Genomic DNA, 13,553 nt, shown 5'->3' on the forward strand with positions numbered 1-13,553 from the left:
AGTTAATTGACAGTAGGTAGCTGGAAATGTAGTCAAGGATTTGGAAGCAGAGATCTAGGTTGTGGTTGTAGACAAAGGTGTGGATGAGATTACTGAGAGAGTCTTTAATACAGCAATAAAAGAGAATCAAGGACAGTACCTGGGATTTTCTGACATTTTAGTAGGGGGCAAAGGAAGAAGAACCAGTGACAGTACGGGGTAAAAATAAACAGTAACAAATAAAAAGAACTGTCCACGTTAGGAAGAGAAGCAGCAAGGTAATTCTGTGAAAGAAAGATCAAGAAAGATCAAGATTGTTTCACATAATTTGATTTAACAAAAGAGCTTATCAAATAATGAGACTAAATAAGTTTGGCTTTAAAAGGAAAGAGGAAAGTTAAACAACAGCTAAAACACTGAGGAAATAAGGTAGGAACAGAATAAAGACTGAAAGAAGTATTGTCATCTTGGTTTGTTTACAACACTTGGAAGACTTGAAAACGTGTTTAAGAGAACAGAATCAATGCCAAGTAACTCTGGCCTCTCAGCTCACTGATTTCACCACCCTCAAAGATGTCTTTTCCATTCTGGCCACAGTTTAGATCTTAGTATCGCTACCATCCTTAAATCCTTGCACGTACAGCCTTCTCTGATTACAGCCTCTTACTTAGCCTTCCAGCGTACTCCAGCACCTCACTGTATCTTTTGATCACAGTTAGACTTGCAGTCCACTGGTTGTTCTAATTTTTGCCTAGCCAAAAACCACACACAGTTTAGATTTTAGGCCCCATCACTTTGACTATTCATACTTCCTTTAGTCATTTCATCTACCAAAATCCAACTCTGCATGATCCTACTCTAAACTTGCCTATACCCAGAATTCTGATTGTACAAATCATTCATAACTGGTTGATAAAACTAAGAATTCATAACTGCTATTCCCAAATTGACCTAACTTTACCTGGCAAGACTTTCCCTATTCTGTTCACCTTTACTCTCCACAGTGATGATTTTCAATATTCTCCCTATCACTCAGATTTCACCTTGTCCCCCTAATGTCACGTGTATTTCACAGAGAAAGCAGAAGTCAACTATCAGAATCCAACCTTCTTTCACCAAATCTATAAAACTGACTTTATAGATTTATACCTCTTTTTCTTTTTTTTTTTCCTTTCTTTTTTTTTTGGTAAGTTAAGAGCGCCTCCATGTATCAATTAGGTCATCTGGGCTCTGGATTCCATCCCTCTAGCTTTCTCAGAGACCTGGATTACACTCCATCTAATTTCTTTTCCTAATGCCTCTTTCACATTCGCACTTAAACATCTCTTTCATCTTAAGCCCACAACTTGTCTCTTCATCTATATCTCTTTCTCAATCAAAGCCAAACCTTACTGAATATTACTGTCATTTTTTTCCTGGCTTACTTTCCTGGCCATTCATAATCCAATGTACTTTAATCCAGCCTCACTACTCTTCTAAAACTATTCTTATTAAAGTTACAAATGACATCCTTCTAGCAAATAATGTATGGGCTCTAGCTAACTTGATAACAGCATTCCACTATTCATCACTCCTTCCTATTTAACCCTGTCTCTCTGACCACGACTTCTCAGTTTCCTTTGTAGGGTTTCTTCCTCTATTCAAACCTAAATGGTGCATTGATCAACCTCTGTCCTAAGCCTACCCCTAGGGGATCTCACCCCTTCAACTGATAACTCGCAAATATTTGTCTCCAGCTCTGTCTTGTTTCCAAGCGCTAAATATTCAAACAACTGTAAACTATTCTTCAATGGCTCCCCTTCCACCATATTATAGTACCTTAAAGTCAGTGAAGGCTTTTTCTCACTTACCACTATATTCTCAACACTTACTACAGTTGTTTACACGTGGTAGTTGTTCGTTAATGAATAAATTATGAGAAGGGAAGACAAGAGGTACAAAGGAGGAAATGTGCAAATTAGGCAAAGTTAATTTCTAAAAATAAGATAAAGGTCAGAACAGTGTTTACCTTTTGATGCAGGCAGGGGTAGTGACTGTGGGAGCAGACACAAGGAAAGCATCAGGTTACTATATTTGTCTATATCCTGAACTTTTAATGATTAGTCACCAAAAATATTTTTAAACTGTATAACTAAGACTTACCTATTCTATAGTATATAAATTATACCTCAATTAAAAAGAGAGAGGGAGGAAGAGGAGAGGGAGGAAGAAGGATAGGGAACAAACAAGAAATGCAAAGACAAAAAGGATTAAAGAAAGAAGCACTTCCAGATGATGTAAGCTTCAGAAGGAGAGAAACGGTGTGGGCTTGAATAAAGATGGGACTATCTCTAGACATGGCAATGTGGAGGCAAGAGAAAGCTAATCACATTGATGATTCTGAGATCTAGTGAGTATGGAAAAATAAATACTGCTGACTTGGATGGGCTAAAATCTTCCTCTGGGAGGGAAAAACAAAACAAAACAGTACACTTAAAGCAAGGTTGGGAGGAGCTACAGGGAAGAAGAAATTTCCATTGTGAAGAGGCTGAGAGTATTAATCCTATACCCAAGTGAAATTCCAGGTAGCACAGTCATTGAACAAACTAGTTTTTTGAAAGAAAATGTTTATTTATACAAAACATAAAAATATACCTTCGTTGCATATGTAGGTTTTTCTATTGCTTCATCACCAATGAAGAAGTCTAGGTCATCAACACCTTTCATCACCCTCCTTTGAGCTTGATCACCCACTTTTGCTGACTCCTTAATAGCAATACCTTTAAAATAAAAGTTATTTATACAGGTCAAAAACTTTACTTTTTTAAGTGAGAGAAATTTTTCACTTGTATTTCTTCTATAATAAAGTGTTATTAAATAAAACATGATCTAGCATATTTAAATTGTCAAACTAAAGCAAAGAGGTCACAAGAAACCCATGACAAAATTCACTCAACACAATAAAATCTCAACCTCCACCAGAGATAAGGTCTCAAGCATAAAAAGCCAAAAAAAGTATTGTTGTAGGAATGTTTCAGTTATGTTTTTAAAAACTGTGTAAGATATATTTTGATCTGAGTAAAATTATAATCCCACCAAGTCAACATACGCTTGATGGATAATTAAAAAGAAAAAATTGAAAAACAACAGTAAGTAAAAATAGGAAAATTGCATGGGGAATTGTTTCTTAAAAAGCTTTCCTCCTATTTCTACCCTATTTGCACTATATGGACTTAGTAATTTAGTTATAACACTAGCAGAGGGATGTGTTAAATTTCAGTCACGTATACAAAAGGAAATTTCAAATAATTTAGGTAAAACCCACAACAATCTCCTTATATAACTTCAGAAATCCAGCATACAGTTCTAGACCTAAAACTTGTTGCGTATTTCTCAATTAAGTTATAAATTTCTGAATCCTTCAAGTTAAATAGTTCTTCATTCAAAACATCTACATGCACTTAAGTTGAAATAGCATTCAACTGCTACACTTTCATTTAAAAACAATTATACCCTTAATAAGATGGATAGGAAATACTGAAGGGAGGAAATTCTAAATCCAGTCTATTCTTAAATGTTAGAAAGCATCTCTAGCAATTTATTTATAATGTACACAGACATCTAGACAGCTCATTATAAATTTCCTAGAAAACAAAGATTATGAAAATAACTTTGAACCGTATCTACAGACTTTCTAGGTCAAATATCCATGCTCATTAGTGGCAATGACTGTATCTGCTGATTAAAAACACTACACTTGCAGCATTAAAACTGGCTGGGTGAGAAAAAAATCCAAAATCAAAACCCTTCTTTCAGTACACAAATGAATTTTTAACATGCTACAAATTCTCAGAAGAAAGACAATGAAAATTAAAACTGCAAATTTTGGCAGAAAGATGAAATAGAGAAAGGGTACAATGGTGATGAGATCCTAAGGTTCAAAAGATCAAGATTATATGGGCCTCCAACAAAGACTTAATACAGCTACTTAACATAACCAAAACCAAATTTTACAAAGATGAAAGTTAACACATCAGTAATCTCCTGAAATAAACATTTAATCATAACATAATGCCTTATAAAAGATTACAAAATCAGTATTTTACAGGCTGAACTATATTCCTCCGCAAAAGATATTTTGAAGTCCTAATCTCCGGTACCTTGGAATGTGACCTTACTTGGAAATAGGGTCTTTCAAGTTAAAATGAGGTTATCAGGATGGGTCCTAATCTAAAGACTAGTGTTCTTAGAAAAAAAGAGAAATCTGGACATAGCCGCACACAGAAGACAAACAATCATAAGACACAGAGGACAAGCATGTGACTGAAGTGAAGCATACACAAGACAAAGAACTTCAAGGATTGTCAGCAAACACCAGAAGCTTTAAGGAACAATGAAGATTTCTCCCCTAAAACCGTCAGCAAGATCATGGCGGTGTTGACACCTTGATTTCACATTTCTAGCTTCTGGGACTTTCAGATTCTGTTGTTTTAAGACACCCAGTTTTCGGAACTTTGCTACAGCAGCCTTGGGAAACTAATACAAGCATACACAATAGTCTAATACTAAACTCAAATATGACTAATGTCAAGTACTAATTCAAAAAAGTACTTCTATTTTAGTCAGCAACAGAGCAAATATTTGTAATCAAAATCTTACACAACAAACTATTGATATATATATATACACATATATATATATATGACATAAGCAAAGAAAAATAAACCTGTCCTTCAATGTAGATAACAAATATGCATGAAAAAAAAACAAGGAAAAAGACAACAGTACTACCAAATTAAGACCACTATATTCACATGAATGAGCTACTTCATCAGTGTCAACCTAAAATCCATTCTAGGTATTATAAAGAATTAGAGTTCGGGAATAGCCTAAATTCTAAAATAATCAATCCCTAGAAAAGTATACCAAAAGTAATCAGAAGTGCAAAAGTCAAGTAGGTTTGTTTCTAGAGTGAAAAAAAATGTAAGAGCTCTCCTTTTATTTTTCCCAAGATAAAATGATTATTAAAAAAGCACACCACACTGTATAGAAATCAACATTCTCTCCCATAACTCTGTGCATCTAGGACTATAGAAATGCCACTGTCCCTGCCCCACATCTTCAGATTAACATTCTCAGGTGACGACAATTAAGTCTTCCAGAAGGGGATTTTCTGGGGGAAAAAAAGCTATTTCCTCAGCTCATATTTCTCTCTTTTCATAGCATGCACCAGCAATCCATCCAAGAAGTATATATGAGGGGATCCACCAGCAAATCAACAGTTGTTGACAGCCATTAAGATTAAAGACAAGCACAAAGGGATAGGTCAACATACTGGCCAAAAATCCTGTGATGGCTTGGGAATAACACTTCATTTCATTTGCAATGGAAATCCCACTGTCCAGTGCATAGGTATTGACAAGGTAGGCCAGTAAGTTACAGACCCATGGAGAAATGATATTACCTAGGAGGTGAGGAGAAAGACCCGCAAAAAATCCTAGGATGCCCTTTTCCCAATATAGTTACTATGGAGTCACAAAGTCCACAGTACTTGTATTCTCCGCCAATGAATTGTACCACAAATCTAAGAGTGATCACGTGGAAGGAATGCGTGATCAGGGTAGCAGCAGAATGAGCCATCATCTCTTTAGCTGTCTCCCTAATAACTCAAAGGAAGATGAAAGTTCTTTCTGTACATTTCCAGATCCTGACTCTTCAATCTTGTCACAGTCCTGGTAATGTTGTAAAACTTTACCATGGACCACAGTTCCAAAGACCTCTGAGTACAGGTTTGGCGTTAAGCCTGTGAACAAGCCACGCTTCTCATTGATGATGGCAATATGCTGAGCATAACAAAAGAGTCCAGGAAGCTGACATACTTGCCGTCCAAATATATTTCATCCTATTGTTGGAGGAAGAGGCTCATGTCCCACTGGGATGAGCACCTCATATCCCATCGTACATGAGCAGCTGGGACAGGATGGTGAGACCAGGAGCACTGGACTGGCCATGTCCGCCATGATGGCACCTGTGGACCGACAGATGGAGCCAACCGAGCCGGTCCTGGATCACGTGCTAGGATCACTGGCTTCACTGGTCCGCCAGCAGCACACACACCAGCCAACAGCTCTCCTTTTAGATACAATTTTGACGGTGTATTTTTCATACTTCACACATTTAATTTTGTTCGTACTATATATAAACAAAAAAACAATGGATCTGTTTATGTCCAATAAGTGCCCAATTGCGACTAAAGATCTGCAGTTTTTGGCAAGCCTAGTAATTTTTACCTTGTTCTCAAGTTCAGATATTGAATCCTAAGCTGCTTTCACTATTCTCTGCTTGTTTATTTTTCCACTTCCTTCTTTTCATAAATTAATTAGAATACACAAAAATATTCAACGGTTGCATAAATACTACTGTGTAAAACTTGTGAAACTTCCAAAATTAAACTGTCTAGGAATTAGCACGACCAAGCAATGGCTCAAAAGGTTTGTCATCCGATATGCTAGTCTTAACTTGGCAGTAGTCAGGTAGATCAGAGGTGTGACTATATAATGTACAAAAGGCAAATTGTCTGCAAGTCAGAAGCACAAAAATATGTCCATCAAGGACCAGATACATAGTCCACGCTAACAAATAAGAGCACTAACAAACTAAGTGTAAGAGTATTTTTTAAAAACTTCTGAAAGAAACTATTGAAAGCTGATGGCTTTAGCTATTGTTAGCTAAAGTAAAGCTAACAAAAATAAGACAAAATAAAAACAATGTAAGTACTGTTATAAGGTATTAGAAAACAGCCAAAGATGAGATGCCACCCTTGTTTTGAAACATGGGCTCTTAGGGATGTCAACAAGCCTGAGCCTGGCAAACAACAATCATATCCACAAACCAAAGGACAGTCTACAAAGGGATGTGATGGGGGATGCATTACTTAATAATCAGTTACACACATAGTTAACAGCAATATCCTCAAAGCAGAAAATAAGTTTAATTATCAGCTCATTCATTTTTGTCTTTACAAAGATACTTGGTAGATTTGGTAAATGAAGAGCTAAACTGAGAGATGAAATAAATGGTTAGAGGTACAGAAATGAGGCCACACTTTAAACTTGGCACACCACGTTTTTAAAGGACTAAATCTTACAAGGTGTCAGAAAAAAATTCTTTCTTTTACTTATTAAGAAAAATATACTAAATTAGCTTGTTTGTGGCTTAAAAGAAATACTTACAAGAAGGGATGATAAACTGTGGTTCTGTATTTCCAGCATATCCTAGTTTTGTATACCTGAAAAACAAAAAGAATTTTATAATAATTTCACTAATGTATCTTAGCAATTATGAATTTAGTTCTTAGATTTCCATTTGATATAAAGTGAGATTCCATTGTAAGTAAATGATATACAAAATCTCATAGCTTTGATTCATTTAAGCATCTCTACTTTCAAAACTATATCAAAATTATAAAGACCCATAGCTTTTAACCAGAAATTCCACTTCCAGAACTGATCCTATAGGGATATTCAAACATATATGAAATAACATATACCAGGGCCTTTTGCTACAATCTTGCTTATAATGGCAAAAGACTGGAAACAACCTGAATAATCACCAAATGAGAAACTAGTTAACGATGCAGTGTTTATATTACATAATTTTATGCAGTGAATAAGCTCTTAATGTACAGATATGGAACAATCTACAAAATATATGGCTAACTGAACAAAGGAAGGTACAGAACAATGGTTCAAGTATGTAATATCTGTATAAAAGTAAAGGGTAGGGGTAAGAACATATAAAATATATTTGACTAAACAGGCACGGAGTATCTCTTGAGAAGTATAAAGAAATCCATAACTTTGGTTGTCTCTAGCAAAGGGAACTGGGTAGGTGACAGGCAAGGGTAAGAAGATTTTTTTATTGCATATTATTTCATACTATTTGAATGCATTATTATTCAAAAACAACAATAAATAATTTTAAAATATTTTGCCAAGATAGACTTAGCCTGTATTCTTACAACAACAAAATAACAACAACGGTTAGAAACTATAAAAGCTGAGTTTTGACAAGCAACATGTTGGAGGCTACTTAGGATATAGCCAAACATGTTTCGGCTGTGTGGAAAAACCTATTAACTAAGAGCAAGCTTAAAAAGAATAACAACAAGACTTTATATTATTCTGTATTCAAATTCACTGCCAAACAGTAGGCAGGTAAATTGCTATGATATTCCTGGATGCTAATAATATCTGCAGAAATATTTTTCTAATATAAAAGGGGAGAAAAATCTCTCTTTGATGTACATTTTAGTCCCAAAATTAAGTTCAAGAACTGAGAACACCAAACAGACTAAATTATTAAAAATAAAGGGACAACATAAACTGTTCAAAATGTGATACTGCTCTATTGACTAAACCTCTTCAGAGATTCCCCACTATACATGTTTTAAAAATAAATAAGCAAAACTTCTTCACAGGGCATAAAAAGAGCTCTTTTAATATTTGGCTCCTGACAACCTCTTCCAGCAGCCCTGACACCACATCACACTCCCTAATCATAAACTGTTAACAATTTCTAAACAGACCAACTCATTTCATGCCACAGAGCCACTATTAACACTGTTCCAGGTTAAATATCACTGCCTGTACATGAAAACTTTCATAACCTCCCAGACAGCTGATTATCTCTGCCCTTTGTGAGTGCAAGTATTGTTTAATAATAATTCCTAAATCTTGATTCCTTCATTTGTAAAATAAGGAGATGTAACTCAAGATTGTTCAGAGTATTAAATAAGAGAATAAGGTAAAGCATTAAGCACAGCACCTGGCACAGAGTACATGCTTAATACACGTCAACTCTAATTACTCTTTTCATTCATTCTCTCCAAATTTTCCATCCCTCCAATAATCAAATAAAGGCCAGGCAGATAACTGGACTTTTAAATGCTTATCATTATAATACAAGTTATTCCTTTACCCATAAACCAAAGTTAGTCTGCAGAGGATTTTCAGATTATAGCTTTTACCTGATATCGTTTCCATGCTTCCACTGCCAATTATTTTTTCCTTCAAGCAAAATCAGAGTTTACTTAAAACTGAGAAGCAAAACTAAATTCCCACTCAAATATTTTGTTGGTGTAAATATTTTAAACAATTGCTAAAACTACTCTTGAGCTTTTATTTTACATAAACATATAAACATCATATCAGGAACACATGTCAACCCATCCCATTACTCATGTTTTCAACTTTGATCATTTGGTTAAGATGGTAACTTCTAGTTATTATTTTTCTATTTGAAATTAATAAGCAACTATGGGGAGATACACAGAGACTAAAGTAGGCTAGTCCTCTTTTAAAATTTTCACCTACTTGTTTTACATCTCGATGATTCTCGCCCAAATTTATTATTATTATAATGGTTGTCAAATGGCAATTTTCTTTTTTTTTCCACATTTTTTTTTTAATTCTTCTAAATCAGTGTCTCTTCTTAATGTAAAACCTTCAAGTGTGGTAGAACAGAATTCCAATAACAGATGGAGGTCAGCATGATTGAACAGCTCACACCCTCCCCAGTCTGGGTACAGAAAAGAATCACTCAAATGCACACAACCACAGTCAACTGATAAGAATAATCTGTTTCCACTGAATTCATTGAAACTAACTGTAACCTAACTGAAGTAAGAGGGTACGATCAGTGAAAACAGTAGTGGAAAAAGAAGCAGCTACGTGACAGTGAGAGAAGAGGGCCGACAGTATACTACACTCTCACCTCTCCCCAGTAGACAAAAAGAACTATCTATACCTTATCAAAATAAAGACTTGTTTAAAACAAGCCAGTCTAAAACTGCCTGAGCCACAATACCCTAAACGGGTCTACTGTTTTACCAACAGTTCCTGGAAAGATTAATACCTAATTATTCCTTCATCTAATCCTTTCACTTTTATGCCCAAAGCTGTTGAAGTAATTATACACAGTAGTACCCTAGCAGAACAGAATGTCTTGCTTCCAATTCTGTGACCCCCTACAAAGGAGAATAATCTCCCTAAAAATCACTGCCTAACTCAAAAATCTTCAAATGAGTCTCTAGTGCCCACAAACCTGTTACCATTTCTATAAAATGACTCATTGTAAATAATTCATAAAGTACCTTTCAGATAAAAACTTATGATACTGATTTCTTCAGCTAAATATTAAAATTCTCCATAATAAGTCTCAATTTAACTTTATGTGTCTCCCTTCATTTGCTTCCATGAACCCAACTCAAAGCCCCCTGCAAGTGTTACTCATTTTCCCCTATATGCCTTGCATATTGACCTTCTCCACTGCACCCTCTCAAAAAGCTCTCACCACAATTTAGGACTCCTCCACGAAGTCTTTCCAGATCATTTTAACTATCAGTCATCCTTTCCTTCAATAAATTTTTTATCTCAATCACTTGATGAACATGTATATAAGCTTATATTGCTATTTTTAATGTGTGTAAATACCATCTGCCAAGTAGGACAGTAAGATATTTTAAGTAGAAACCATATTACAGTAGAAATTCTCTTAAGAAACACCCTTTTAACAAGCTCACTAGGTAAATCAATACTCCATTCCTGGTTAAAATCAAACTCCCTAGGTTGAACATATACAGCAATAAATTACTCTCAAAACAACTACAACAAAAGGATCTAATGAACTTAATAAAAAACTCAAGACATAATCAAAACTAGTATGTTCTTCCCTCAAACACAAAAGTAACTACATATAGTATATCAACTGTATGGATATAGCATAACATTTAATCATTTCTACTACATTTAAAACACCATAGCAAAATAGTTTTCTAAATTTGGGAGAGCAACACAAATACATTTTCTAATGTTCTCCTGCCTTGGATTTAAAATTTAAATAACATCCCCAAAGAACAAAATCATGTAGAGTCTAGACACACTAGATACAGACCACTATGACATATGATTATCATAGAAAACAGTATTTTCATCAATTTTTAATGTGAAAATACTTTTAATTTGTATTTCTAAATATCATTTTTTAAATAACTACTCTTTTAGAGCAGTTTCAGGTTCACAACGTAACTGAGCAGAAAATACACAGTTCCCATATAGCCCTCCCCACCCACACATATATACTCTCCTACCCTTAACATACCTCATCAGTGTGGCATATTTGGTACAATCGATAAACCAACATGGGCACATTATTATCAAAGTCCATAGTTTACATTAGGGTTTACTCTTGATGTTGTACATTCTATGGGTTTTGACAAATGCATAATGACATGTAGCCACTACAGTATCATATAGAATAATTTCATTGCCCTAAAAATCCCTTGTGCTCCATCTATTCATTCCACAGCTACAGAAATAATAAAAAGATCATGGTTCCCAGGGGTTTGGGGAGAGGGAGGGAGGGAGGAATGAATATTTTCATCAATTTTTAAGAAATACAAGGGGAAATGTCCCAGTTTACTTGACTTTAAAAGTTGCTTAGCCTCTAAAAATTAATTTGGTTTCTGGCTCAAAGAAAAATGTTTGTGGTATAGAATATAACCTAAAAAATAGAGAAAGTCATATCCTAAAATCTGGAAAAGACTTGATGAGTTAGGTTAAATCCCCCAAAAAGTCATACTTTCTCTAGTGCAGAGAGCAAGACACAAAATGACAAAATAAGAACTTAACTCTTTAAAACTACTCTCTTATACTATTAGCAAATTTTAAAGAATGATTTTTAAATTGAGCTTTAACAATCTTAAAAAAAAAGAATCAAAGTTCAGAAAGTATATAGAAAAATACATCAGAATTAAAAAATCAGTACAAGATTATAGAATGCAGACTTAAAAGACATTTAAATGCTCATATAAAAAAATCTTAATGTTCATATATAAGCAGAAAAGAAAAGCAGTTAAGTAAAGAGGAGAGATGAGGAAAAGAGTCTAAGAAGATCTGATGGAACTGTTGAGCTAAGTCTAAAAGGATGAGCTAAACAGTAGGTACATTTCCAACCATTTATATACCAATGGACACAAAACATGGTAATATTTGAAGAAAACATCTGATATAAACTGGAGGGGATGTGAGTATATCTGTAAAAGGTTTGCTTCAAAACTTCATTTATATAAATTTATTTCTTTATATAAATATAAGAAAAAGAAATAAAGACATTAAATACCAAATTTGTTTAGAACTTTCAAATAAAAGCTTTTCAAATATAAACTAGCTTTCAGTAACTCAATTCTATCAGATTTTGCACCTGAAATGGCTACTTTGATTAAGATTTTTTATAATGAACTTTCAAAATTCTTCATAGTCACCATAAAGAGGAAACTGTACAAGTAGATGGCAGAAGAGTTTCTCTCATTTTTTTCCCTGACTAAAAGAAACTTTCTCACAATTAATTGGCACTTGATAAGCTGAATACTTATTAAATTATAATTTAAGGATGTGATCACTTTATTTAAACTGAAAAGCTTAGTTTTCATTGACACATGCAAATTTCAATTTTTGTAGTAATACAAATAGATTTCAAATCAACCGAACTTTTTCATAAAGAATTTCTGTAAGCAAATATGTTCCTCTGCTCGTAATAATACAGTTCCTTAGAATTAAAAACAAATACTGACCAAGTATCATAGCAAACCATTTTTAACCTTACTTTTCCAAAACAAATTTTTGTTTTGAATTCATAAATTGTGTCTGTACACTATTTTTCCATAGCCTTTGCAATTTTCTATTTAAGTTTTTTGGGGTGTTCAAAGAAGTCATTCATATAATTAAGCAACTTAGGAAGGCAATACTTAACCTGATTATACAAGTCTACATTTCAAACATTCTCTCTCTCTCTCTCTCTCTCTCTCTCTCACACACACACACACACACACACACACACACACACACCCCAAACTCTTTCTAAGCTGTTTTCAGCAAAAACTCTTCCTTCAGACAGCTAGTAGACACTTTGATAACATATCCTCCCCTTACACTTTAAACATGGGATTAAACAGCTTCAGTTTTTTCTTAATTTGCCATTTGGATAACATCATTTAGTACAGAATTCAGACATGGGACAAACTTTCACATCTGCAAGCTATTTACTCAAATCGATCTACATATCTATGCAATGGCTATCAAAATCCCAACTTTTTTTTTTTTTTTTTTGCAGAAATAGAAAATCTATCCTAAAATCCATATGGAATCTCAAGGGACTATGAATAGCCAAAACAATCTTGAAAAATAACAAAGTTGGAAGTTTCATATTTGGTGATTTCAAAACTTCAAAGTTACAGTAACCAAAGCTGTGTGGCACTGACATACATACAGACATTTCTCCAAAGGAGATACACAAAAGGTCAACAAGCACATGAAAGGATGCTCAACATTATTAATTATTAAGAAAATTAAAATCAAAACCAAAGTGAGATACCACTTCACATCCATCAGGATGGCTATTACCAAAAAAACAAAAACAAAAACACTGGTGAGGATGTGGAGAAACTGGAACCCTTGCACATTGCTGATGAGAATGTAAAATGGTGCAGCTGCTACAAAAAAAACACAGGGATTCCTAAAAAAATTAATCATAGAATT

At 34.3% G+C, this 13,553-nt stretch overlaps 1 protein-coding gene and 1 pseudogene across 2 annotated transcripts in view; both read right to left on the bottom strand.

Annotated features, from left to right (window-relative positions):
- ACTR3 (actin related protein 3) overlaps positions 1 to 13,553 on the bottom strand; it is a 47,329-nt gene that overhangs the window by 22,804 nt on the left and 10,972 nt on the right. The window contains exons 2-4 of one of the 2 annotated variants that reach the window (XM_064484700.1): positions 7,191 to 7,246; positions 5,838 to 6,150; positions 2,614 to 2,738 (exon numbers count right to left, since the gene is read on the bottom strand). In XM_064484700.1, the coding sequence (XP_064340770.1) occupies positions 2,614 to 2,738; positions 5,838 to 5,859 (147 nt within the window). In that variant the 5' untranslated portion in view covers positions 5,860 to 6,150; positions 7,191 to 7,246. The remainder of the gene's footprint in view (positions 1 to 2,613; positions 2,739 to 5,837; positions 6,151 to 7,190; positions 7,247 to 13,553) is intronic. The other variant, XM_010980072.3, reaches the window with a different exon arrangement.
- On the bottom strand, positions 2,747 to 5,831 carry LOC135321123 (mitochondrial carrier homolog 2-like; annotated as a pseudogene).

This window comes from Camelus dromedarius, chromosome 4 (assembly GCF_036321535.1).
Source record: "Camelus dromedarius isolate mCamDro1 chromosome 4, mCamDro1.pat, whole genome shotgun sequence".
NCBI lineage: Eukaryota > Metazoa > Chordata > Mammalia > Artiodactyla > Camelidae > Camelus > Camelus dromedarius.